Below are 26754 nucleotides of genomic sequence, written 5' to 3'. Positions count from 1 at the left end.
TCTATTTCTGTCACATCACACGATAGGGTGACTAAGAAATTAGTGTCATTGCCTGCCGGGGATTCCCTCCCAATTTCACTCCGCGTCCCCCACATTACATCTCCGTCCTGCTCCAGCACTCTTCTTGCTGCTGCTTCCTTTCCCCACTTTCTCAGAGGAATAGAGCAGTAGAATTGGACCTGGATGGATAGAGCAACCACTTTTGTTCATTCTCAGAACAGCCACTCTGGTCACCCAGCCCCGTCTCTACTGCTCCATTTCCTCTTGCCGGCCTCTCTGACGGTCAGAGTTTGGTTGACTGTTCAACCCACTTGAATCAGCCTCGGCAGTGCTGGGGGTTGTCAGGACCAGGGTTACGCACGGTTGCAGAATGCCAGCTGAATTGGCGCGCCCACCCTGAGCTGAGTTGTGCGGTGTGGCGACGTCCCTTCCTCTTACTTTGCAGGAACTTTGTGGCGCCTACGTCTTCATCATCTTCACGGTGCTGCTGATCCTCTTCTTCATCTTCACCTACTTCAAAGTGCCCGAGACCAAGGGCCGAACCTTTGACGAGATTGCCTCCGGCTTCCGCCAGGGGGCTGCCGCGCAGGGCGAAAACAAGACACCGGATGAATTCCACAGCTTGGGCGCCGACTCCCAAGTCTAAGCCACGAAGACTGGCTGGCTGGCTTCTCCTTTGCTTCACTCCTTTCCTGCCTGTTCTCAATGCTTGTAACAGAAGCCAGGTCCAAGGGGAAGTAGGTCTTTGGCCCCCATTTCCGGGCCTGCCGCCCGGTTTCCGGGTGATGAACTGACACCCATCTGCTAGGAAGGGTTAGCTGGTTTCATGTCCAGGATTTCAATGCTGACAAGATTCAGAAGTGATGGCTAACGTTTGGGCCGAGCCTCCTCCTTTGAGGTGGAAGCGTTTCTTTCCCTTCTGACCTTCCTGTCTTTTTTTTTTTTAAGAAAAAAATAAGCAGGAAGCCCCCTCCCCAAGTTTGCAACACTGGAAGCAAATCCTTTAAAACATGGGATCAAAAAGAAAACTGTTTCGAATTTGTTTTTAGAGATTACACTTACACTTTTAAAAAGGCCAGTGTTTATAAAAGTTGTGGGGGAATATAGCCGGAGCATGGCAAAAGCTTCCATGCTGAGTTGGACCAGTATCCCCAAATGAAGCAGTGGGGGGCTTTTTTTAAGGTTCCGCTGGCTCTACACTAGTCCTTTGCTTAAGACGTCCACCATCAATCTCATGAAACTGTTCCACAAAAGTGAGGCTTAAACCTACTTTGGGCAAAACAGCTGCTTCTCCCCCACTCATATTATTTTCTAGAGAGGCCAGTGGAGGTCACCGTGCTTGGCCAGAGTGGAGGATGGATGTTTTTGCTCTTGAAAACCTGGTAGCCAGGTCTAAACCCCGCCCCACCTGCTGGATCCTTCAGCACCAAAATCTAATCTGTCACCCTTTGTCTCTTCATCAGTCACCCTTTCTTGGCATGAGGGGATCTCTGAAATTGGGAAAGATTGCCAGGTGCAGGAGGGGAGGAAGCTGATGAGAGAACTGAGCCAGTTTGGGAAGGAAAAACATCCCATTTATTTTGTTTTTACTCTCTACTGCAGAGTTTTGCACCCTCTACAGAGTAGAAGTCCCAAAGTAATCTTGTAGCTGTTTGTTCCCTCCCTCAAAATGTAGGTCGCAAGATATTTGTGTGCGAAGGGGAGCTAGACACCTGGGGTGATTCTTCTTGAAAGAGGTTCTCTTAATTGGCGATATCAGAGAATTGAACTGGAGACTTCTTGTGTGTTCTACCACTAAGCTACAGTCTCTCTGGCTGTCAGATTTGGAACTGACATCCTTCTTACAGGGAGAATCATCTCGCCCATCTGATGCTTACTCCAAATTGCTTAAGGCAGGAGGAGACAACCTGCAGTCCTCACCTCATTTCAAAAGCCTTCTGGAAGAGAGCAGTTCAGACCTCTGCCAAGACCTGTCTCTCCCCTGGCAGCCTGCTGGGTGGGGAGAAAGGGGGGTGTCAGAAAGACTGAGAGAGAAAAGGGTATAGAGAGAAAAGCAGATGTCAGAAAGAGAGAAAGGGGGTGTCAGAAAGACTGAGAGAGAAAAGGGTATCGGAGAGAGAGAAAAGGGGATGGTCCACATGACTCTCGACAAAAAAAGGGTTCCCTCCCCTGGCTTAAGGAATCCTCCATCACAGGAAGTCAACCTTCTACTTCCAGAAGAGCACGTATCATCCCAGGTTTCCCGTTTAGTTCCAGTGTGAACCGTTCCAGTGTGAACCGTTTAGTTCCACTCTTCCCAACAGCTTCTCCAAGTCCCTGAGAGGAGTCCTGATGGATCAGGACAAAAGTCCATCAACATCCTGTTTCTGAGAGCAGTCAAGCAGCTGCCTCTCAGAAGCCTACAACGAGGGGATGGAGGCAACGGTGTCCCCCTTTGCGGCTTGCCCCGCCCTTTCCCCACGACTAGATTCCAAAGCAGACTTCCTCTGAGGAGGTTCCATTTAGGTATCGGGGAAGTTGCCATGGACAGATCTCTTCGTCCTCCATGAATTTGCCCAATTCCTCTGAAGCAACTGTTAAACCAGTGGCTGTCGTCACACCTTGGGGTAGCAAATTCCTGACATTAATTACATCAGCCTTTTCCAGCCTGGTTCCTTCCAGATGGATTGGGTTACAACTCCCACAATCCCCCAGCCAGCTCTCGCTGGGGGATTGTGGGAGTTGTAACCCAACCCATCTGCAAGGCCCCCGTTTGGAGAAGACTGAATTACGTGTTCTGTGAATGCCTCCAGGAAGAGCCCAAATGAAAAACATGTCCCAAACCTCACATATCAATGGGTTTTCCCGAAATTTTCCCCTCGCCAAAGTTCCCCATAAAGACACAGGTCTGTTGTGCCTGTTCCAAGGGGGCTTCTAGCAATTTCCTTCCCTTGCCCTCAACACCCTGGACTCAATGAACCAAAAAAAAAAAATCAGTGAAGATGGCTGCATACATTTCCTGCTTACTGTGTATAGACTGGAAAATATTTATATTATATATATATTGTATTTTTTTTTTGTTCGGCCATGTTGATAGCACACTAAGTTATAGTGTGGTTTCAGATGAATTCACAACTTACTGTAAATAGTCTCGAGTTCTATTCATACTGTATGATAGATCTAGTTTCTATAGCAACTGTAATACAAGACTTGTATATGACTGACCTTTTTTTGTATAGATAAACTCACCTGCACTGTAGTTGCATCTGTTGCACTGACATTTTAGATTTTCTTTGGTATATTCAACCAATCCAACCCCAGACCTTAAAGGGCCCCGGCTCCCCGAGCAAGTGTTTTGTAGAAGTGCTTGGCAGGTTTGCAGAAAAAAGAGAGAAAAGGGTAAAAAGAAAAAGCACACACAGCTCTTTAATAGTATATTTTTATTTATTTCTGTGTTTTTAAAGTGAAGAGACAACCACACTTGAAAAAAAGAATATGTTTTTAGGAAGTAAATAAAAACCTTGGTAACTCTGCTTCTGCTGTGTATGGCATAATGTCCGTCTGAGCTCCGTTCTGAAGTGCCAACAGGAGGGGGTGGGGGTGGGAAAACAAAAGGAATGGAATGCACAGAAGAGAGAAACCTGTATGGCCAGAATAAATGAAACAAGTGTTTGAGACCCCTGGACCATTTCCCATGGTTTCATTTTGGACTTTGCGGGAAATTCTCCAGCTGGGAGGGAAAACTGGGGAAGGTCTTGGGATCCTCCATTCTTTTAAATGGAGGGCAATTTTAGGGCTGAAGACCAGTGTCTTCCACACCAAATCCCTCCGCTGATGATGCCCTTGGGGGATTCTCAGTTAATGATTTTAAATCTGGCTCATACCTCCCAACAGCACTGAGCCAGAGGGTTCTGGAAGCCATAAAGCCCTCCCCCACTGTGCGCCCCACAGCCAGTGGCACGCAGAGGCCCACTGAACCATATGGCCAATGCCCAGTGACAGACCAGCCCTCTGACTCCTGGCACAGCAGCTGCTTCCCCTCCTCCCACGTCTCGGATTTTGCGGTTCCAGGCGGGGGAGGTGGAAGCCCAAACTAAGGATTTGCCAAGGGGGCATGTGTATCCCTGGAACAGATGGGCCAGCGAGAGAACTAAAGAGGGGTCGGCTGCTTTGAGCAAGAAGTCAGTGGAGTCAGACAACTGGTCCATCCAGTAGGCAGGACTGAGCCTGGGACCATCTGCAGGCAGAGCAGGGCCCAACAGAAGTTCAGGAAGCTGCCTTGTACCTTGTATCAACTCAGACCATCGCTCAGTATTGCTTCTATGGATTGGCAGCCGCTCCCTGGAGTTTCAGACAGCAGCCTTTCCTATCCCTACCTGGGGATCACACCCAAGACTCTTCATGCACAGGTGCTCTATGACTCGTGTACGGTCCTTTCTCCGGACAGGATTACATGGGAAACTGCTTTATACAGGGCGAGCTCATTGGTCCAGTTAGGGCTAAGTGGCAGCCGCTCTCCAGGGTTCCAGATGGGCTTCTTTCCTAGCTCTACCTGGAGATGATGGCATTTGCAACTGGGATCTTCTGCTTACAAAGCATATGCTGCACCACTGAGCCTTCCCAGGTATATGTTTGTGCAACTGCATGTTCTGTCTCTCTCACACGCAACATCAAGAAGGTGTTTTTACAGCTGTACACTTCTGTATTGAGTTCTTTGGGCAGTGAACTTCCTTGGGTCCAAGAGACCCAAGATACATTTACATTTATCAAGGATCTCTATTATTATTATTATTATTATTATTATTATTATTATTATTATTATTATTATTATTATCAATTTATAGCCTGCCTATATACGAATACTTTAGGCAAAGTACAAAGTTAAAAACACTTTAACAAAAAAATCCAACAATAAAAACAACAGCTTAAAAACAGTATACAAGAGTCAGCAAAAGGAACAAGAGTTCGAAAAGGGAAGGCCTGCCAGAGTAAGAGAGTCTTTCATTCCCACTTAACCTTCAACGAGGTCAGTGGGCACATTTCAACCGATAGGTCATTCCACAACTGAGGGGCGGCAAAAGAAAAGGTCCTCTTGTTTTAGGCAGCCACAGCAGAGGACCTTTGGTGGCGGACTGGGACATACAGGAGAAGGCGCTCCCTAAGGTACCTTGGACCTAGACCATGTAAGGCCTTAAAGATCAGAACCAGCACTCTTTGATTCCAACTTCAGTGCCTCACATGGTGGGGGTTGGTTTCCTCTTGAACATGTAGCTTGGCTCACTTGCCTGAACAATCTGCAGCTGCTGGCTCTATAACCGTCTGTCGTGGCCTACCTGCTCTCTGCACGCAGCCATGGTCTGGATTGTGTCAGCTGACTGGTGTGTATGTGTGCTGGTAAGTAACTGGCTCCAGCAAGTGAAGAAGAAATTGGACTGGTCAGCCACCCAGACCCTTCCAAATTTATGATTCTAGAGACGTATAAGAAGTGCAAATTTAATCAAAACTAGAAATAGACATGCAAAATGATCAATGGAATGGCTACCTGATTGCAGCTCCTAACTCCCTTGTTATTTCCCTAAAGCCATTTGAAAAGCAGCACCTGAGCATGGCTCTATTTTGCATAGATCGGTTTGGATTTGATCAGTTTAATCAAGCGATGAAGCGATTCATCCGGCACGTGTTTAGGCAGCTGCTTTGTTACTTGCAGAACTTTCATCGCAAGTTCGTGAGCCTGAAATGATGCACAACAGGAAGAGAAGGAAGGAGGGACAAAGTGCAGTGTTAATTACTCGGGTCCTTCCCAGAAGGTGAAACCCTCCCAAACAGATTGAATTACAAATGCTTGATTCACTTTAGTCCAGTTCTAGAACCAGTAACATAATACTCCTCACACGCGTGTGGTGTGGGATGCAGCCCAACTGATCCATCGATTGCTTCTTAAAAATAATACAAGTGGGACCCACAACAAGTCCTTGCACTGTGGAGCACTCTCGTGTTCAGGATTCCGGCCAGCCAAGCCCTCACTTGGGACACTCCATTACATCCCCCCCCCCCCCAACACACAATTCCTACATGGAGAATGAAACAAATCAAAATGTTCAGAACGTTCCCCAAACACCCCCTAATGCAGGGAGTTTCTTTTGCATGGGGTGGATCTGTCCAGGTGTACAAAACATTGGTATAATTGAACAAATGTTATTTTTTTAAAAACCTTGAGTCCGTACAATCCACAAGGGATCTTTCTAGGATGCCTGAAAGAGTGACAAACGTAATCACTGCTGCACCGTTGTCTACAGCCCCCAACTGACATGGTTCTCTGACTCTCTCCATGGATAAATGCAGGGCGCTGCAAGGGCTGGACTAGCAGGCACAGGTCCGGGGCCCTGTACCCCCCCGCCCGGAAGGGCAGTGGTGGTGAGCGGAGACAAATGGGGACAACTTTTTCTTTTTTTTATTTTAACAGTGGCCATGATGTGAACAGAGGCTCCAGTTGCACCCACCATCTTGATTGGCCTGGATCACCTCAGGGATCCACTTAGAGATCAGAATGCCTCCGCCAAAGAAGATGGCGGATGCAATTGAAACTTTGATCCATGGTGAAAAGTGTTGTTTCTGTTTTTTAAAGGGCAGGAAAAAGATGTCACCACATGTTGCTGCCCCCTGGTAAAGGGAGAGGGAAGAATGCGTAGGGAGAGAGGAAAATAAGCCAGGTCAGGTGCTGTGGAGACAACAGGAGACCGTTCCGGGGCAGGCCAGAAGCCTCTGTCCTAATGCTCAGTCTCCGGCATCTCCAGATAGGGCTGAGAAAGCCTCCTGCCGGAAATCCTGATGAACTACTGCCAGTCAGTGTAGACAGACAGACCAATGGGTGAACTCTGTATGTGGTGGCTTCTAATCTAGAATTTGCATCTGGGAGCGGCAGGTGAAATGAAGGCCAGGATTTGCACCACACTTTTTCTCTGCGGCTATCAGGGAGGGCATCTATGATCATGTGCAGAGCGCTTTTCATTTGTCGGGTGCTTGGTTCAGGAGCCCAGTGCTGCCCATTTTCCAGAGTCTCAGGCAGACGGAGCTCCTTCCCAGTCCTGCGACTGGAGGTCTTTTAACTGGAGGTGCTACAGGCCAAACCCTGGCCCTTCTGCATGCAAAGCTGGGGGCATAACCACTGACCCCCCCCCAGCCCTCTTAGTCGTCATGCTGGGCTTTCAAGCACCTGGGTCTTGCGGCTGTTTCACACCTTGCCAAAGGCTGACACGGAAGGAACTGACACGAAACCCCGTATGCAACATGAAGCTCCGCATGCAGGAAGGCTCCGTGCAGCAGGCACTCACTGCACGCCATGTGCTGGTCATTGGCAGCTCATCTCAGCATCCCAGCTAGGTGTCTGAGGGTAGAATAATCCTATTCTAAGATCTGTATGAGGGGCACCAAACCTCTTTCAGCCTAAGGGCCAAATCCCATTTTGGAGACGCTCTCGGGGGCCACATGCCAGTGGTGGGAGGGGCCAAAGCCAAGGGTTGGGGCAAGAAACAGCAGCACATTTTAACTTCGAACTCCTATTGCCACTAAGGGCCAAACAACACGTTATGTTCACTGCGTAGCATGTAGCTGAGCCTTGCATTTTGTTTTACCGTAGCACAGGGGAGCGAGAAACCTCTTTCAGCTCAAGGGCCAAATCCCATTTTGGAGAAGCCAAAGGAAAAAGGGCTGGGGCCAAAAATACACCCCCCCCCCCCAACTGTAGCTTAAAGCCCTGGCTGCCAGGAACTCAGCCTCAGGAGAGGCATTTCAAGCTTTTAGAACAGGAGGAAAACAGCACCAATGCTGGGAAACCACCAAGTGATTTGAAGTTGGGGGGGGGGAGGGGGCATGGCCATTTGGGCCACTTCAGATGGCTGGATTGGGACCCCAGGCCTGAGATTCTCCACCACTGCCTTAGCGTAACTGTGTGAGGTCCCAATTCATAGCAGGACCAGCATTATCTGGGAATAAATCTCCCCGCCCAGCCTGTTTTCCTCCAGAAATCTCACTCTGGGGGCAGGGCAGGGGGTGTTAAAAAAGAAGTTTCCACTAGAGTCAATGGAGGCTTCCCCCCTCCCTTTTTAACCCCCCCCCACGGTGGGGGTGGATTTCAGGAAAAGAAGGGTGGGGGAGAAAGGTTAAATAATTTCCCACCCAGAGTGCAGAGGTCCTGATCCAAACTGGGACAGCACGCAGTTCTACCAAGGTTAAAGGAAACATGAGCCTCATGAACATGCCATGCAATTTGCGTAATGTGTAGTTTGGCTCTAGGTCAGACTTTGGAGAGGCATTTCAACCCTTTAGAATGATGGGGGGAAACGCAAAGTCCGGGAAATCCCCAAATTATGGGGCCAAGGGGAAGGGTGTGGTTGGGCCTGCAGGCTGGAGGTTCAGTACCAGCGAGACAATCTTGAGGGAACTCAGCCTTCCTCACCCTGGCGCCCTCCAGATGCGTTGGACTACAACTCCCATGACTCACAGCCAGCATGGCCATTGGCTGAGGCGGATGGAACCTGTAGTCCAAGATATCTGGAGGGCGCCCAGGTGAGGAAGGCTCAGCCAAATATTCTGACTGGGTATAAGGCAGCTTCCTGTTCCTGTTCCATCAGCCCAAATTACTGCCTTCAGCCAACTGCTTGTCAACTTGCCTTGGACACATCGTGGATCAAGTAATGAAACATGGCCAGAGCATGGACCACCTTGGCTACCTTGGCCAGCTGTGGCCGTGGGGAGTGCTCTCGGATATCTAAGATGGCGTTCAACATCTGCGTTGCTTCAGCTCGTTGCTTTTCATCTGCCGTGAGGTAAGAAATCTTGATGAAGACAGCCTCTCTGAGCCAAAAATGTGTTCCCCCCACTCCCCTCGGCATGGATTCACTAAACTTTAGGTAAGAGCCTCACCGAACAACCTTGCAGGGTTGTTTGAAAGAGGAAAAACAAGAGAGAATATTATAAACCAGACATGTGTCCCAAGCAAATACATCTTAATTGATTTGTTGTGTGAATTTAAAGCAATTGACTAAACCTGCATCTGCTTGCCTAGGAATAAAACAACGGCTCTGAAGAGAAACACATCCTTTGTTTTTTAGATGATGCATGCATGTGTCACAGCAGGCCAAAGTACCTGCCCGGACCATAAGATCATCTTCACAGGCCCTGCTCAGGTGCCCCCGCCCAATGAAGGGACTGCTCAGTACAAGGCGTTTTCAGTGGTGGCATCCTCTGAAAAGACCTTATAATTATTAGCCACTAATACTCTCCCCACAAAGGCTCACCTGGCACCTTTGTTGCGGTCTTTGCAGCATCAGGTGAAGACTTTTTAATTCTCCAAGGGCGCAATCCTATGTATGTTTAGACAGAAGGAAGTCCTACAACTCCCAGAACAGCTGGCTGGGGAATGCTGGGAGTTGTAGGACTTTCTTCTGTCTAAACATGCATAGGATTGCGCCCCAAGACATTTTAGCTCTTCAGTTTTTATTGTTTTAAATTTCTTAAAGTACAATCCTATGCAAAAAAGGGCCTACAACTTCCACCATCTCCCAGCCAGCATGGCTGTCTGGTGCATGCTGGGAGTTTTAGGACTTTCCTTCTGTCTTAACGTGCATAGGATTGCACCCCTATTGTATTTTAGAGCTTTATGCTGCTGCTGGTTTTTACTTTGGTTTTATACTGTAGTTTAAAGTTTTACATGTGTTATACTGTCTTTTGTCACGCTGTATTTTATGGTTTTAACGGTTGTGAACCACCCAGAGACCTTTGGCTATTAGGCAGTATAGAAATGTAATAAATAAATAATAAAATACATAAAGAGGCATTCCCACTTCTCTCTTGTGCACAGGAGGGAATGTCTCTTCAAAGATGGCTACACTAATTATAACCCACTTTGAATCCTTGGAATAGGGAGGAGGGAAAGACATCTCAATGAACACGGTTACCAAGCATCTCTTCAGTGGACTCTTTTTCTTCAGACAACATATCCAGTTCAGCTGGACTCATAAGCGTTTGAAACTGGATGTCAATCAAGCGGCTGAAGTGATGGAGCCAAATCTCGACAACCTGGTGAGAAAAAGAGGAAAAGGCTTGTTAAAAATAAAGAACGTTGTTGTCCATGGCTCAGTTCACGTCTGGGTTAGACTACTGCAGCCTTCCCCAACCTGGTCCCCTCCAGATGTGCTGGACTACAATTCCCAGCAACCCCCAGCTGCACTACTGCAATGTGTTGTACGTGGGCCTGCTATACTGGTGACCAGGACTGCTTGCAGAGCACACATCACAACAGTTCTTAAACACCTTATTTTGTTCATTTAAGTTCATTTCTCACCTGCATTTCTTCCATCATGGAATTCAAAGCAGCGGACTCAGAGCGGTTTCCAGGCAACCTCTCATCCAGACATTGGCCATACCCAGACTCACTTAACTTCCGCAAGGCAGCTGTGTCATTTGCTGTCAGATGATGCTTCGCTGGTTTCACTTGTGAGCATGATTCGAGGTGCTGGAGTTCGCATTTAAAGCTCAGGTCCTTGAAGAATAACCTGCTACCACATACACCTGCCAGCACATTAAAATCTCCCTTCTTCAGGAGCTGCCGCCTTCGGAGGTTATGTGGGTGGGAACGAGAGAATGACCCGTTTCAGTTGTGGCACCTAGCCCATGGCTCACCTGGTGCCCTACTCTAATGCCTTTTTGATGCCAAGCAAAGACCTTTTTATTTAACCAGAATTTTAAAACATTTCAGGGTGCAATCCTATGCATGTTTAGATTTTTAAAAAGTCCTACAATTCTCAGAATGCCCCAGCCAGCCATGCTAGCAGGGGGATGCTGGGAGCTGTAGGACCTTTTTCTGCCTAAACATGTGTGCGTAGGACTGCGCCCTTGAAAATGTTTAGCCATTTCTCTCCAGTTATTTCTGCTGGAAGGTGATGGTATCTACTGCTCTGCAGCTATTTTTGTTTGATCACGCTCTGATTATATTTTTACATTTTGCTGTTGCCTTTGTTAAGCCACCTGGGGAATGGAAACATTGAAGGGTGCTGCATCAATAATCTGAGTAAAATACAACAGGATACTAAATACTTTCAAGCCTAAGCCTCCATTCGGCCATTCAAGGTTAAAGTCAGCTTGGAAGAATTCCTCAGTTCTTATTTTGGGTTTGTTCATAGACAGGGCTGCGTATACACTACTGTCAGATTTGGATCATCCTTTCCCTTTGCAATCAACACCACAATAGACAAAGCTTCAGGCCAATATGACTTTATTTTGCTAGAGCCTAGTCTCTCTAGAAAAGCAGATCCAAGGAAAGGTCTCAGGTTGCCCCCAGGCTCTAAACAACTAATCAACAATCTCTAAGCAGAGGAGATGAACCAGAGGGAGAGTATGAACCTCCTGGCCAAGCTAGGTTCGCAGTGATGCCCCTCCCTTAAGATGGCTCCCTCCTACATTGGCGTCCAAGAGTGGTTCAGCCCTGAGCCCTGCCCTTAACTTTTCCTGCTTTGCTTTACATCGTGTCCTAGCGTCTCTAGCATTGAGCAGGGGGTTGGACCTGATCGTCTTATAGGCCCCTTCCAACCCTACTATTCTATGATTCTGTTCTATGATTCTCATGTCATACACCTCTTCCCCCCCCGCCCCTGGAAACTGCGTTTTCGTGGAGGGAGGGTGCAGAAATTCAGTCTGGGTCATCTGTTGGTCAAGGTCTTGCGAGGATTCTCTTCCAGGGTTTTGGCTCACTGGGGGGTGGGGGGTGCTCCTCCAGCCTCTAATCTAGCTGCTGCTCCAACTCTGATTTGGAATCGGAGCTGTCAAGACATCACAAGGTGCTTAGACTCATCCCTGACAACTACCTTCTCACTACACAGCAATTAGAACTGAGTGCAAAATTCAACATCCTAAGAGCATTCGCTTAAAAAAAGTTCCTAGTCCTCATGATTGTGAAGGCAATCTCAGAAAAGACAATGTAAGCAATGCCTAGAGAAATATCTAATCAGGATTTCGGGAGGCAGGATTTTGTGCTTTTCATAGCTTCTTGTACCTCCTTGCAGCTAGCAGAATTAGAAACGTAAATATAAGGAAATACATGTACAATCTGCTAAGCATAAAGGCTTAGTAAAGCCTTTATATAAAGTTTATGTAAAACTACATAAAGTTAGTAAACTTTTTAATGTAAACTTTATGTAAATTATTTTTAGTAAAGCCTTGAACAGTAAAGTTCAGCTTTACTGGTGCAGAATTTGGATGAGGTGGGGGGCACAGTATACACAGCTATATTTAAAGATCAGTCTTGATCAGCAACTAGACTTGCTGGGGTGGGATGGAGACATTTTAAGAAGTCAGGAGGGTGGCAAGATAATGTTGGCTGGCTAGCTAGCTGCAGGGGGGGAGTCATTCCTAAATCAAAAGCCCACAAGTAAAAAATATGGGCAAGAGCAACATGATGCCCCCCCATCTCCTCCCATCACCACTGAACACTTATATCAGTGTTAAAATGTTATAGAACATTTTCATTATTTACTGGATTTTGCTCAATGCCTTCTTTTCCCATTTTTAACTATCCATCATATTTCTTTCTAAATACTTTGGACTTAATGCACATCCTTTTACTTGGCAGGAATGAGGCTTAAAAACTGATTTTCCTTGCAATGTAGGCTGTCTAGAATTACGAGAACATAGCCGTTCTTAACATGCCACATAAAATCACAAAGAAACTTGAGATGACTTGTTCATTTATTATTTCATTGTATTTATTTAAAATAAATTTAAATTTATTTTAATGTATTTTAATTTCTACACCACCCTTCATTAACAGATTATAGGGTGGTGTACAAAATTCATCAAAACAAGAGAGATAAAATACAAGGATAAGACCAGAAAAAATGACTAAGCTAGGTATTAAAATTCAGCAAAGGCCTGGGTAAACAGATGAGTTTTTAACAGGTACCGAAACACCATCAGGGATGGCATCTGTTGAACTGCAGAGGGCAGAGAATTCAGAAGGTGGGGTGCCACAACGGAAAAGGCCCTCTGTCTGGTTGCCATCATATGTACATATGCAGGCAATGGAACAACGAGGAGGCCCTAATCTGTAGATCTCAGTGAATGGGCAGGCTGATACGGGAGAACGCACTCGCTCAGGGAGCCTGGCCCCAAGTTGTTTAAGGCACTATACGTCAGCAACACCACCTTGAACCTGGCCCAGTAACACTGGCAGCTAGTGCAGTTCTCTGAACAAAGGCGTAACATCCTCATGGAAGTCTGTCCCACTCAGCAACCGAGCTGTCGAAGTTTCTGCTAGCTGCAGCTTCCAGACCGGTATCAAGACCGGTATCATCTTGCACAGTTACAAGATGGGGGATACGTGGCTCAACAACACTACAAGCGAGAAAGATCTTGGAATTGTTGTCGATCACAAGCTGAATATGAGCCAACAATGTGATGTGGCTGCAAAAAAGGCAAATGCTCTTTTGGGCTGCATTAATAGAAGCATAGCTTCCAAATCCCGGGAAGTACTAGTTCCCCTCTACTCAGCACTGGTTAGGCCTCATCTGGAGTACTGTGTCCACTTCTGGGCACCACACTTTAAGAAGGATGCAGACAAGCTGGAGAGGATTCAGAGGAGGGCAACAAAGATGATCAGGGGACTGGAAACAAAGCCCTATGAAGAGAGACTGAAAGAACTGGGCCTGTTTAGCCTTGAGAAGAGAAGACTGAGGGGAGACAGGATAGCACTCTTCAAGTACTTGAAAGGTTGTCACAGAGAAGGAGGCCAGGATCTCTTCTTCATCATCCCAGAGTGCTGGACACGGAATAATGGGTTCCAGTTACAGGAAGCCAGATTCCGGCTGAACATCAGGTAAAACATCCTGACTGTTAGAGCAGTGCGACAGTGGAACCAATTCCCTAGGGAGGTGGTGGGCTCTCCCACACTGGAGGCGTTCAAGACGAGGCTGGACAGCCACCTGTCAGGGATGCTCTGACTTGGATTCCTGCATTGAGCAGGGGGTTGGACTCGATGGCCTTGTAGGCCCCTTCCAACCCTACTATTCTATGATTCTATAAGAGAAGCCCCACACAGAGTGCATTGCTGTAATCCAGTCCTGAGGTTACCAATGCATGGATCGTTGTGGCCAGACTATACCTATCTAGGAATGGTCGAAGCTGGCATACCAGCCAAAGCTGGTCAAAGGCACTCCTGGTCACTAGACTGCCAGCGACATGGATGTTTTGAGGCCTACCCCCAAGCTACGAACCTGATGCTTTGGGGGAGTACAACTTTGCTCAGAACAGGAAACCTGCTTCGGTCCCAGACATGGGAACTGCCCAGCCACTGTGTCATTTGCTTATTATATTGATATAATAATTGCAAGGGGAAGACCAACCTGGTCCTATACATCAGCCAGAGAGGGAGGAGCTGCAGGGAGCTCGCTCCTCCCCTCCCTGCTAGAAAGAGCACGCAGCTCCAACTGGCAGCTCCTTGGGACTGCAGACTCTGGCCTCATCCATCGGCTAGAGAACCAAGGGCCACGGGGGGCTGCACCTCCTGCCTCCCAGGATGAACATCAGTGCAGGGGGGAGACCAACCTGGTCCTATACATCAGTCATTGGTGTATTTGCTTTCCTTCCCCTCCTTCCTCCCAATCCCTTTTCCTTTTGCGTCATGTCTTTCAGATTGTGAGCTCGAGGGCAGGGACTGTCTTAATACTGATCTCTGTATGCCACTCTGGGAGCCTTTTTCAGCTGAAGAGTGGGGTAAAAACACCCCTAAATAAATAAATATACCGCCTTTCTGCTAAGGCTCAAGGTGGTTTCTAGTTTAAAATAATGGCTGACAATAGACTCTCTACAAGAGAGAAAATAAGCAAGATCAGGTACCAAGGCCACTGCAGGAGACAGTTCCAAGATGGGCTAGGAACCTAAAGGCAGCTGGCCAGGCCGATAGAGGGGGCACTCTTGTCTCGTCTCCCCTGCTGATGCAGCCAGGTGGAATGACTGCTGATGGAGGCAGTTCTGGGAGGGGCAGTGAACCAAATGGCAGCTGGCGCCAGTCAAGCCAAGGGAGGGGGCCTGCCTGTTTCCATTTTCCCTCTGACGCAGCCAGATGGAACGGGTGCAGATGGAGACAGAACAGGGTGCAGAGGAGCCCTATGGCTGCTTCTCCCAGCCTACCTAATGGAAGAGGCCTCCCTGTTCCTACAGGTGGAACTTGAGGTAACAAGTAACGCAGGGCTGCCATGAAAGACAGCAACCTGGCTGCAAGTTCCCCTCCTCTCCCCTATGACGTGCGCTTATGGAAATGTTGTGATGTGGCATTCTGCTGTGAATATCTCCACCCAGCCCGCCACATCACTGATGATGCGAGGGTGAGGAAACACATGTGACAGCATCGCGTCACTCCATCTTGGGCCGATACAGAGGAGATGGAAGTGGATATGAGGTTGCCCTGTTCACTGTCGCATCTAGTTCTGGCCTAGTCAACGTGGGACTACTGACCTCGGTGTACAGGGAATCGGCAATGTCCGCGGCGTTCTGACGGAAGAAAACATTGGCCATGTGGAAATAGCCTCCCGAGGCGGCAACGTCATTTGTCCCAAAGGCACAAGAGGCAAAGTATACCTGTAATAATGTAAAATAAATCTAATTCATATGGACAGTACAACCACCATGCCAAATGGCAATTTGAAATATGGAACTGGGAAAGCTGATACGGTTTATTGGGCCAAATCCTCTTGGTACAGGGGTGGGCAAGGTGTTGAGTTACTCTATTTAAAATGCAGGGCTGTATAAAGATGAAGGTTTCTGTCATAAACGCATGGGAGAGCATATGGTTTGCAAGTAGAAGGGCCTCGATTCAATCCTCGGCATCTCCAAGTTCCCTGGTAGCTGGGCTGGAAAAGGGCTCTCTCTGCCGGAGACCTTGGAAAGCCACTGCCAGTTGGGGTAGACAATGCTGGGCTAGATAAACCAGTGTTCTGATTCCAGACAAGACAACTCCATATGCCAGGGGGGAGGACAAAAGTAGAACATGATAGAGGTTTACACACCACATCTGTGATGTGGATAAAGTGGAGTAAGAAAAGTTCTCCTCTCCCTCTCATAACACTAGAACTTGGGGTCCATCAGGGAAATTGATTGGCAGTTGTTTTAGGATGGGCAAAAGGAAGTTCTTCTTCCAACGGTTAACTTCTGGAACTCCTTGCCACATGATGTGACCATCAACACTAGCTTAGATGGCTTTAAAAGGGGATTGCACACATTCATGGAGGCCAAGGTCTATCAGTGGGCATCCCCAATGATACCTCAGTGAAACTTCCATCTTCAGAGGCAGTCTACCTCTGAATACCAGATGCTGGGGGCAAGGCAAACAGCAGAGGAAGGCTATTACCTTCATGCTGCTTGTGGGTTTTCTGGAAGCATTTGGCCAGTCACTGTTGGAAACAGGATACTGGGTCAGATGGACCTCTGGTCTGGTCCAGCAGGGCTCTTACATTCATATATGTCCACCAAGGGCCATATCTGCAGAATGGCTGACCAGGCAACTTTAGCAAGCTGACAATCGCAGCTGAAGTCAGCTGTTGCTGCTCCGTTCTCAACACTGGCACCTGCCAGTTGTTGTGAGAAATCAGGGAAGCCATCTCAAGCAGGAGGGACGTGGAACTGCCCTGCGATGGCCAGTTTGGTCTGCCTTACAGTTTAACTGAACCTTACGTCATTAGCCAGATGGTACAAAGAGTCCTCAAAGTTCCCTTTGGCAGCATGAAGGAGACCCAGGTTGCGATACAGGTTAGACTGAACGATGCTGCTGCAGTGAGAATTCTTGAGGACAATCCAGTGAGCTTGTGAGAGGTATTCCTCTGCTTGGGAGAGATGCCCGAGTCCTGGTGGGAAGGAAAGCCAATGAAGAATTCCTGGGCTCTTGGTGTAATTAATGGGTCAGCATCATCCTAGCAAACAGTGACAGAATTCCAAACCCACAAATCTGTAAATTCTTTTTTTTCATTTGAACAATCCAGTGCTCTCCAGTTCTATGAGGATGGCCTTTTAGAGATGATGGAAGTCAAAAAGGTCATAGACTAGTAGGGTTGGAAGGGGCCTACAAGACCATCGAGTCCAACCCCTTGCTCTAGGCAGGAATCCAAGTCAGAGCATCCCTGACAAATGGCTGTCCAGCCTCAATGCCTCCAGTGTGGGAGAGCCCACCACCTCCCTAGGTAATTGGTTCCATTGTCGTATTGCTCTAGCAGTCAGGAAGTTTTTCCTGATGTTCAGCTGGAATCTGGGTTCCTGTAACGTGAGCCCACTACTCCACGTCCTGCATTATGGGATGATCGAGAAGAGATCCTGGCCTCTCTGTGACAACCTTTCAGGTACTTGTCAACACGATCGCTTCTCTCCCTTACAAGGGTCCTGTGAAACCCAAATGGCAGTAAAGGCAGTCATGAGGTGATGAACCAGGTTTGGAGGGGAGTGGGGGTGGGTGGACAGATCACGTGGGAGTAGGGAATATAAGTGTAAGTTGGAGGGAACATGGACTGGCAATTGGGGTGGTGATGGAAATTTGGTTGGTTGACAGACGAGAGAGGATGGAGGACAAAAGAAATCAGCTGTGTAGGAATGGGTTCAGCGGTCCCCAACCCTTTTTGGTCGGTGGGCACATTTGGAATTGTGAGTCAGTTTCATGGGCACTCTCACAAAATGGCTGCCACAGGGAGAGTTGCCCATTCACAAAATTCACATGATGGGCATGGCTGGCCAGAAAACACTAATTTCCCAGAAGGCAAACAGGTGAGACTAAAAAGAAAAGTAACTTGCCGAAGAACCTAAGTACAAGTCAGAGGCGGGCTCTGAGCACCCAAACACAAAACCCGCTCTTTTGAGCCCAAATAAAGATGGCTCGGGGCAGGGGGAGCACTTTGCTTTGTAGCAGGCCAGCTCCTGTGTTAAAAATGTATTTAAAAAATTAAGAAATGAAATAAAAATCAGCAGGAGCAGGGAGCCTGGTGGATGCCAAGCCATGTCCACGGGCACTACGTTGGAGATCCCGTGTTTAGGAGATAACGCGTTCTAATTGCATTCATCCCAGACATCCGTTTACTGTGAATCTGTTTTCAATGTTCCTCAAATAAACTCTCTCTGTGTTGTTAACCCTGGGTAACTGTTGGCAAAACCTTAACGGGTTTGAACTCCTACTCCAATACTGATGCCTACACAGTGCTGTTAGCACAGCAGGACTGTGGCAACAGCTTGAGGGCCTCCTCCTCCTGTAGCTTCAGGTATGCTCATATCCACATCATGAACGTGTCTTCTTTCTCTGCTGCCTGAGGCTTGGCAGGCAGGCAGGCGAGTGTGCCACCTTGGCTGCAGTGTCACGTCCCTGCAGAAGTCTGCTGGGTCCCTTCACTGCTTATTTCTCATTGTAGGGAAAGATGTAGCTTTCCAGGGGGCTTTGGGGGACTGTCCAGTTTCATGAATTTCTGTCTCTGCTGCTGAGGGCTTGTTATTTGGATGTGTTGTATTTAGTTATTTTTGTAATGCTGTTTTATTTTAATGCTATAAAGTTGTTCAAAGTGATCGCTGTTACCTGGTTTAGATTCCTTTCTAAAAACGGGCTGGAATATATATTTTGAACATTAAAAAGAAAAGGAAGCAACTAAAGAGGAAAGAGAAAATGCTAAAATAAAATCACAGAGCCTCCTCGATGCACATAAAGGCTGGGTTCACACAACACGCTAACCCATGATGGCTTATTTTCCGGAACAGCCCATGATGGCTTAGCATGTTGTCTGTGGGATGTTTTTCCCACCCATGGTGGGTTTCCCCCCCAAATAAGCCAGCCTGAGAACCCATGGTCTCCAGTGGAGGTTATTTTACCTATGGTGGGTTAGAGTGTTTTCTGTCATGCCAGCATGGGTTATGGAGATCACCTACAGAGCTGGTCGGCAAGAGCAGCCAAAAATGCTGCCACCGCTCTGCTCCTCTCAAGCTATCTCTATTCCTGCTGCAAAGGAAGCTGGGATACCTGCCCGGATGGGCAGGAGGACTACAGGAGGAGGAGGGGCGAAGCGGGGTGGGAGGGGGGAAATAAACTACTCTGTGTAGCTCGTTTGCCTGATTGTCTGACAGGAGCACAGTAAGTTGTTTGCATAGCCACCTACCCAGTGTAGCTAGCCACCCACCATGGGTTAGCGTGACATGTGAACTGGCCCAAAGTCTCGATGCTGATTTTTCTGGCTTTCTGTTCGATGAAGATGTTGAAATATTGGAGTCCTACAAATTAATTTTTTAAACCAGGTTATCACTGATAGCTGCCTGGCTCACATTCTTCCTGGGTGCTTTCCTGGGATCCACAGCACTGGATTACTTAACAGCCCAAGCCTGTGTGTGTTTACATCGAAGCACGCACGTCCCACTCAGTGGAACTTAGTTCCTAGTAAGAGGGCCTAGGAAAACAGCCTTAGATTGTGATCTTATGAACACTCATTAAGGGGTAAGCCTCACTAAACACAATGCGACTTACTTTTGAGGAAACCTGTCTAAGATAGCACTATGTGCAGCTAGACTGCTAAACTCCCACTGGCTTCAATGGGGGGGTATGCAGCGTCTACATCGATGGCAACGATGCAGCCATCGTTGTGATTTTTCAGCAACAGGCCAGGGGGCAAAGACTCCTGTGTCAACTACTTCTCAGAATGTTAAACAACAAGTGGGAACTGTAAGAAAAGGCTGCACTAAATCCTCAGCTCGCGTTCAGGGTTCTAGCCAGCCAGCAGAACCCTCCTCCAGGATACGATAAGCTAAGCTGAAATGTACTCAAGCACGGCATTCTAGCCCCACCCGTGCTCTGCTTTTCTGTTTCAACTGATGCTCATTATTCTATGGATACTGGGCATGCTCAGTTCTCATCAGGGTGCTTTTTGATAGTGGCGGTGGGGGATTTTGCTCCTTAGCTCTTAAATACTTTTTGTACTTTTGCAAACTTTGGACATGCTGATATTTATTGTATTTATTTATTTCATTTCTATACTGCCCAATAGCTGAAGCTCTCTGGGCAGATCACAAAAATTAAAACTACAGAGTGCAGCATAAAAACAATATAAAAGCTAAAAACCATAATATAGCGTACAAACAGAATAAAACCTTGCAGCAATGCAAAGATTTGAAATACAGATTTAAAACACCAGAGCTAAAAAATTAGGATGCAAAAATGCTAAAATACTGGGAGAATAAAACGGTCTTGACCTGGCACCGGAAGGAGAACATAGGCACCAGGTGAACCTCTCTAGGGAGCTCAGTCTACAGCTGGGGGGCCACAGCAGAAAAGGCCCTCTTCCTGGTAGCCACCCGTCTCATTTCCTTTGGCGGGGGCTCCCAGAGAAGGACCCCTGAGGATGATCTTAGGGTCTGGTCAGGCATATATGGGAGGAGGCGATCCTTCAGATAACCTGGCCCCAAGCCTTTTAGGGCTCTGAATGGTAATACCAGCTCTTTGAATAGGGCCTGGAAATGGACTGGCAGCCAGCGCAGCTCCCTCTTGTTTCTCAGTGGCCCTATTTTGGCTACAATCTTGTTGGCATTCACCACCTGAGTTCGCTATTAGAGGGAGTGATGGGCAAGCAAGTCCAAGTTAACTCTTTGGCTGTGGTCAAAGAACAAATTCATCGACACCAACCAATACATCGCAGTACTTTGTCCCTACACAGAAAGCGACACAGAGCTATTTCAGCACAACTCCAGCCAAACTCACCCAAGCTTGACTCAGCTAAAATGAGGTATGCTGGCACCAGTTCCACAGAATTTGAGCCGTGTACATTAATGTTGAATTTCAGAGAATGCAGCGCTGCTGGAATGGCGTCTTCGTGTTTGCCTTCGAACAGAAAATTCTGGGCCGCAGTTTGAGTCACTTCTGCCAGGAATTTCTGTGAGGAAACAAGGATGGATTATCAGCTACTGTCAAGGCCCCAACAATTATTTTGGTACATTTTGATGACTAGATTTGATATTTGGTGTTGTTATAACTCCTTCCCAATGTGTTGGGCTATCCCTGCACTGCCTGGGGATGATGGGAGTGGTTGTCCAACACACTGGGAGGGCAACACGTTGAGCAAGGTTGCTACAGCATAAAACATTCCATTAATGTTAAAAACCCTGCCCACAAATTTGACATTTAAATAAACACACCCATGAGGGAAGGGAAGGAAGAACCAAGTATAACAGAAGAAGAGGGACACTTAAACCTGGTTTGGACGTACATATCTTAACTTATTAAGCCGAGTCATGCCTGAGCCCTTGTGCTCTGCTGTCACGTCGCACCTTCTCTCCTTCTTTCTAGTCGTGTTGCAACAAGTCAGGAAGTCTTCTATTAACCATAGTTTACCATTGCCTCCAAACTGGGAAATTATGGTCATCGGGTAGCCAGGATTGTAAACCATGGTCTGAAGCTGGTTTATGATCTTGGCTTCTTCTGAACCCTGTAACCATAATTTCCTGGTTCAGGCATAATGGGAAACTAGGGTTAGTTGAAGACTTCTGGGATTAATCAAGGGGCACTGAGAAGAAGGAGGCAAGAGGAAGCACGCGTAGGCAAAGGCTCATTGATATCTCATGTTATTAAGCTCAGAACTGGGTCTGTTAAAATTTCAGCATATTAGAGAAGGCTTGGGAACAAAGATATATGTCTTGTGGTGCTTCTCAAACAGTTGGAGGGACTGAATCATATTACTATCTGGAGGCAATGTCCTGGTTCGAACCATCACTGCAGCCCACCCTGGGTTACTTAAGCCCTGGTAGGTTGTGGTGTGTGCATGAGGCCACTTTCAATACTCAACCGCTGGTGGGGGATTACAGTGGTTTGTTGTATCGTCTGAACCCGGGGGGCGGGGGTTGTTTGAGGGTTAAATAACCCTCAAATAACCCATGGTTTGTTGTAGGGTTATTTGGGGGTTGTTTAAATAAGCCATAGTGGGCTGCAGTGATCATGCAAACCAGCCCAATGAGTTGCAAAAATGAGTTGGAAAGACGATGTCTGTATTCAAGGCATGGCTCATGGCTACTTATTCCTCTCTTTTGGCTTCAGGCTGCATTCCCAGCTCAGAAACCGCACTCGTATACAATGTTGTGTGCCGAAATATTACAGATTGTGCCACAAGCAATCCAGCAACTTGCAGGCTAGAGAATAAAATATATCTGGTGCATAATACAATGCAAATGACATTAATGCAAATTAGTGTATGTAATTTATTTGGAACACAAAATTTGGGTTATTCTGGCCAGGCCCAGAATGTGGAAAACTCTGCTTTGTTGCACCAAATCAGAATGCTGAACATATACAGGCTTCTGAGTTACACAGACCTTTTTGGTCTGTGCTAGTCAAAAGTAGGCATAAGGACATAAGAAAAGCTCTACTGGAACAGACCAACGGTCTATCTAGTCCAGCATCTTGTTGTCCACAATGGCCAGCCAGATGTTCCCAGGAAGCACACAAGCAGGACATGAAGGCCTCTTCTGCTGAGGCCCCCCAGCATTTGATCTTCTCAGATATAGTGCTTCTGAACACAGATGCTCCATTTATCAAACAGTGGCATATAAACACCGAAAGACCAATCTTCCTCTATGTATTTGTTTAATGTCCTTTGATAATTTATGCAGCAATAAGAATGGACTCAATGAAGTGTTCAACCCCAATCAGTATTTCCTTCCTTTCTCTATCAGTTTCTGTGGATCATGATAGCAAATCAAACTGCTTCTAATTATTATCAAAACATCTAGCCTCCATCACCAGTCCCTCTGCTTTAAACACACCAACCTATCAGAGTTAAGTCACAAATGACACCCCATCCACACACACCACCAGCTTGCCTCTCTGGTTATCTTTTGCTTCTGCGCATGCTTTCTTTCTTTCTCTGAATTGTAAAACGGTAATGCTGTACGCAATGGAATGAGTAGTTGGCATATTCTCTCGTGGACGCTGACCCAGTCAGCATTCTGATGCTCTACATCACTAAGAGAAGACAAGAAATATGGTGATTAGCACACTGTGGTTAGTGGTTAATTATTGCCTGTTCCCTGAACCGATCTATTTATTTAACATGTATAATTTCAATTTATATCCCATTCAATTTATAAGTGAACAATAAAAATGCAATAAGCAATAAAATGTACACAATGATATATAAACAGCAGGGCAGATAAAATCAATTAAAGATCAAAACAATGAAAAATCAGACAGCAGCCAATTAAAATATATTTTGAGCAGTTGAACAGAGTAATTTGACAGATCAAAAATTTTAGCCTGAGTTCAGCGGAACAATAAAGACCGAGCAAGGCAAACCTAAGAAGACAATACCAGGACAGCTACTAAGAAGGCCCTCTCACGTACCCGCCAAATGTGCTTCAAATCTTTGCGGGATGGAGTGAAGGGCCTCTCCAAACGATCTGTAGAGACATGGCCTTATCAGTGGTAGCCCCATATTTATGGAACTCTCTCCCGAGGGATACATTTTTGGCCACATCAGTTCTGGCTTTTCAACAGGTTTTGAAAACCCATTTATTCCAAGCTGCTTTTAGTTAAGACGCTGTATGGATTGTTTTAATTGCTTTCTAATGCTGCTGTTTTTATATCTCCAATTTAAGGTGTTTAGATTAATTTTATTAATCACTCATCCCAATTAGCACAGCCTAGCCCTGGCCTTGCGCATGGGGAGCTGCCTCGAGATAGCACATTTCCAGGTGGTTACATCATCACGTGCTAACTGGGCCTAGCCCATTGGCTGAGGCAGCCACAGGGGGGAATGGCAATCTTCCTGTTGTTTTTGCCAGGGACTAGTAAGGGAAAAAGAGAAAAGCCATTACTCAGCTGTGGTTGCTTCCGATGAATGTAGGAAGCTGCCTTTTACCGAGTCGGACCATTGGCCCATCTACTGACTGGGAGCTGCTCTCCAGGGTTTCAGGTAAGGGTCTTTCCCAGCCTTAAGTGAGGATGGTGGGGATTGAACGTGGGACTTTCTGCAGGTAAACCATGTGCTCTACCACTGTGTTTCACAAAAACATAAGAAGAGCCATGCCGGATCAGACCAAGGGTCCATCTAGTCCAGTCCCTTCCTATATGGCCCTTTAGTTTGCAGTGGCCTGACCTCTACAGATGAACCAAAAGAACATACTTTAATAAGAACAATTGTCATACAACAGGTTATCCAGCAGCTGAGCACTATGCAAAATGGTAGCGGCTCTCCAAGGTTATAGTCTTTCCCAGCCCTACCTGGAGATACCACGGACCTTCTGCATGTAAATATGGTATGTGCCCTTCTTCAAATAGGATTATACAGGAAGCAACTTTATACCAGGTCTGAATATTTGTCCATGTGGCCCAGAATTATTGATGTTGGGACTGTTCACACAACATGCTAACACACGCTCAGTGTGGGTTGTTTTGAACCATGGGTTGTTTGTTGAATCGTGGGTTAGCGTGTGGTCCGAATGCAGCACATGGGTTATCCTGTTGTCTGAACGCAGACAGGATGGCTTGTTAACCATGCAGTGCGGCTTGTTAACCATCCTGAACAACCCCCAACAAACCATGGGTTCTCAAGGTGGCTTGTTTGAGAAAAATAAGCCATGCTGCATGGTTAACAAGCCACCCTGATTGCATTCAGACAACACAATAACCCACAGTTCAACAAACAACACATGGTTCAAAACAACCCACACTCAATCACTGAGTGTGGGTTAGGATGTTGTGTGAACAGCCCCTCTGACTGGTAGTGGCCATCCAGAATTTCAGACAGATTAGGGACTTTCCCATCACGTGCCACCTGATCCAAAGACATTTCAGGGACTGAACCTGGGGCCTTGTGCATGCAAAGCAGGTGCTCTACCACTAATCTGTGGCCCTCCAACTTGCTTGGGGCAAGTTCAAATAGTTCCCAGGTACAGCTAGACACATGACTGGTTAAAAGATGGCATATGGTGTTCTCGCCTCCCGGAGAACCGACCCCTACCCCGTCCCCCACCGCCTCATAGGCACTGCGGATCGGTCCCGCGCTCGTAACAGCAGTGTGGAGCAGCGAAAATGGGGCATTCCTGGGGGTGGGGAAGTTGGGAATCTGGTATGACACATCCTATGTGTCGTCCAGCAGCTGCTTCCCACACCCCAAGGTCCCGTGGCTATGAAGCCGAAATCGGCTATCTAGCTGCAAAAGCAGGGCTGGGGGAGCAAGGAGATCCGCTCCTCACCATTCTTCCCACCCTGCACTGGATAGGTGGTTGCCCCTGGGGGTTGGAGGTGACTGTCGATCTTGATAGGATTGCTCCCTAAAGGTATTACACTATATGGATTCTGGGGTTTTGTTTATGGCCTTCCTTTTTTTTAGAGATAACTAAGGGGCAGCTGCCTTTACTTTTTAAAGCATAAACCTTATTGGACAAACAAAAATTCATCAACAGATCTGATACTTATGCCAATTGCAAAATTAAGTGTTACTGTAGAAAGCTGGTGTTAGCTTAAGAGCGCAATCCTATGCATGCTTAGACAGAAGAAAGTCCTACAACTCCCAGCATTTCCCAGCCAGCTATGCTGGGGAATTGTTGGAGTTGTGGAGCTTTCTTCTCTCTAAACATGCATAGGATTGCACCCTAAATTATTTTATCACGAGCCATTATAGATTTCAACCAGTGGAGGCTGGTGGCTCCGAAGTCAGTGGGGCGGTGAATCTAGGCGGGTTCGCCTGGCGCCTATGTCGTACTCCTTCCGGCGCCAGGTGAAGGCCTTTTCATTCCCCCAGCATTTTAGCTCCCTGGTCTTTTAGCTTTGGTGTTTTAAATCTGTATTTTAAATCACTGCCTTGCCGCTAGGCTAGGTCGCACTGCTATATTGTGGCTCTCAGCTTCCCTGTTTTATATCGTTTCACGCTGCGCTTGGGGGTTTCGATTTTTGCGGACCGCCCAGAGGGCCTCGGCTGTGGGGCGGCGTAGACATGAAACGAATACGTAGCTAAAGACCTGCTCTGGTTCCAGCCAGGACTCTGACGGAGCTCTCCGCGGCGCTGGACCTATCCGGGTGCCAGCACCCCGGGGAGCTCCTCCGGAGCCCCGGCTGGGGCCAGGGCGGGTTCACAGCCCCGCAGACCCCTCCGCTGCCATCCACACGGCGAGGCGAGGCCTGCCAGGATCTCCAGGGTCCTGAAAATATTTAGGAACGGCCGAGCGGTGAAGCCCGTATCTTCGGTTTCAGCCAGCGGGACCCCCCCGCCGGGTCTTTAAAATGGCTGTGCTGCTCCTAGCAGTTCTGTTCGCTCTGCCGCAACTGAAGCGCTGCCTGGACGTCCGCTCGCCTAGCATCTCCCATTTCCAAGCTGTGGACACGGTGGCCGGATCCAGGCGATCCTCCAAGTCATGGCGCCGTGGCGTCGCAGGGCCGGGGGGGCTACGAGGCCGTCGCCTGGGATCCGCTTCAGGCGAGCAGCAGGCCACGCTGTGCCGCTGCCTCGGAATGCGGCCAGCTGCTGCTTACGCCGCGGGGCAGCCTGGCCCCGAGCGCCCGGAGGCAGGCCGGCCCCGCGGAGCGCCGGCAGGGCGGAGGCCCGGCCCCTTCGCCGGACGGGCGGCGGCCTGCTCACCAGTAGTAGGTGACCCCGCAGCCGCCGCAGCGCACCGCGGCCGGCCCGAGGCACAGCTCGCAGCGCAGCTTCTGCCCGCGGGGCAGCGCCAGGGGCACCAGCCGCTCCGTCCGCATGGCCGCCGCGGTTGCCAGGCGGTCGCCAGGGCCGCGGC

At 47.8% G+C, this 26754-nt stretch overlaps 2 protein-coding genes across 5 annotated transcripts in view; one reads left to right on the top strand and one right to left on the bottom strand.

The window, feature by feature from the left end:
- Positions 1 to 3512, top strand: part of LOC146335454 (solute carrier family 2, facilitated glucose transporter member 1) — a 40610-nt gene extending 37098 nt beyond the window's left edge. For all 3 annotated transcript variants that reach the window (XM_084821802.1, XM_084821804.1, XM_084821803.1), the window contains one exon: positions 446 to 3512. In XM_084821802.1, the coding sequence (XP_084677928.1) occupies positions 446 to 646 (201 nt within the window). In that variant the 3' untranslated portion in view covers positions 647 to 3512. The remainder of the gene's footprint in view (positions 1 to 445) is intronic.
- On the bottom strand, positions 3440 to 26754 carry ZMYND12 (zinc finger MYND-type containing 12). Of its 2 annotated transcripts, XR_014786014.1 has the most exons (9): positions 26601 to 26754; positions 22846 to 22987; positions 20735 to 20906; positions 16699 to 16868; positions 15484 to 15606; positions 9936 to 10056; positions 8649 to 8794; positions 7193 to 7363; positions 4855 to 5710 (listed from the first exon to the last, which is right to left on the bottom strand). XR_014786014.1 is itself a non-coding variant. In XM_084821805.1 (8 exons), the coding sequence occupies exons 1-8, from the start codon at positions 26714 to 26716 to the stop codon at positions 5591 to 5593; spliced, it is 1110 nt and encodes a 369-aa protein (XP_084677931.1). In that variant the 5' UTR covers positions 26717 to 26754; the 3' UTR covers positions 3440 to 5590. The 2 variants fall into 2 exon arrangements, 1 of the variants encoding a protein (XP_084677931.1); XM_084821805.1 differs by lacking the exon at positions 7193 to 7363 and having other exon boundaries at positions 3440 to 5710.

The sequence above is a fragment of the Heloderma suspectum genome, chromosome 15, assembly GCF_057233095.1.
Source record: "Heloderma suspectum isolate Gila_16-S chromosome 15, 16-S_ref, whole genome shotgun sequence".
Classification (NCBI taxonomy): Eukaryota; Metazoa; Chordata; class Lepidosauria; order Squamata; family Helodermatidae; genus Heloderma; species Heloderma suspectum.
This window is presented reverse-complemented; position numbering and strand designations above follow the sequence as displayed.

What these genes read in the sequence shown, in the direction of transcription:
- ZMYND12 (XM_084821805.1), bottom strand. Translation starts at nt 26,716, where the DNA reads ATGCGGACGGAGCGGCTGGTGCCCCTGGCGCTGCCCCGCGGGCAGAAG. An exon ending in GTCCACTGAAGAGATGCTTG is followed by an intron (nt 8,795 to 9,935) that starts GTAACCGTGTTC and finishes ACCTCACGGCAG; the next exon opens with ATGAAAAGCAACGAGCTGAA. An exon ending in TGATCCACGATGTGTCCAAG is followed by an intron (nt 5,711 to 8,648) that starts GCAAGTTGACAA and finishes GCATCATTTCAG; the next exon opens with GCTCACGAACTTGCGATGAA.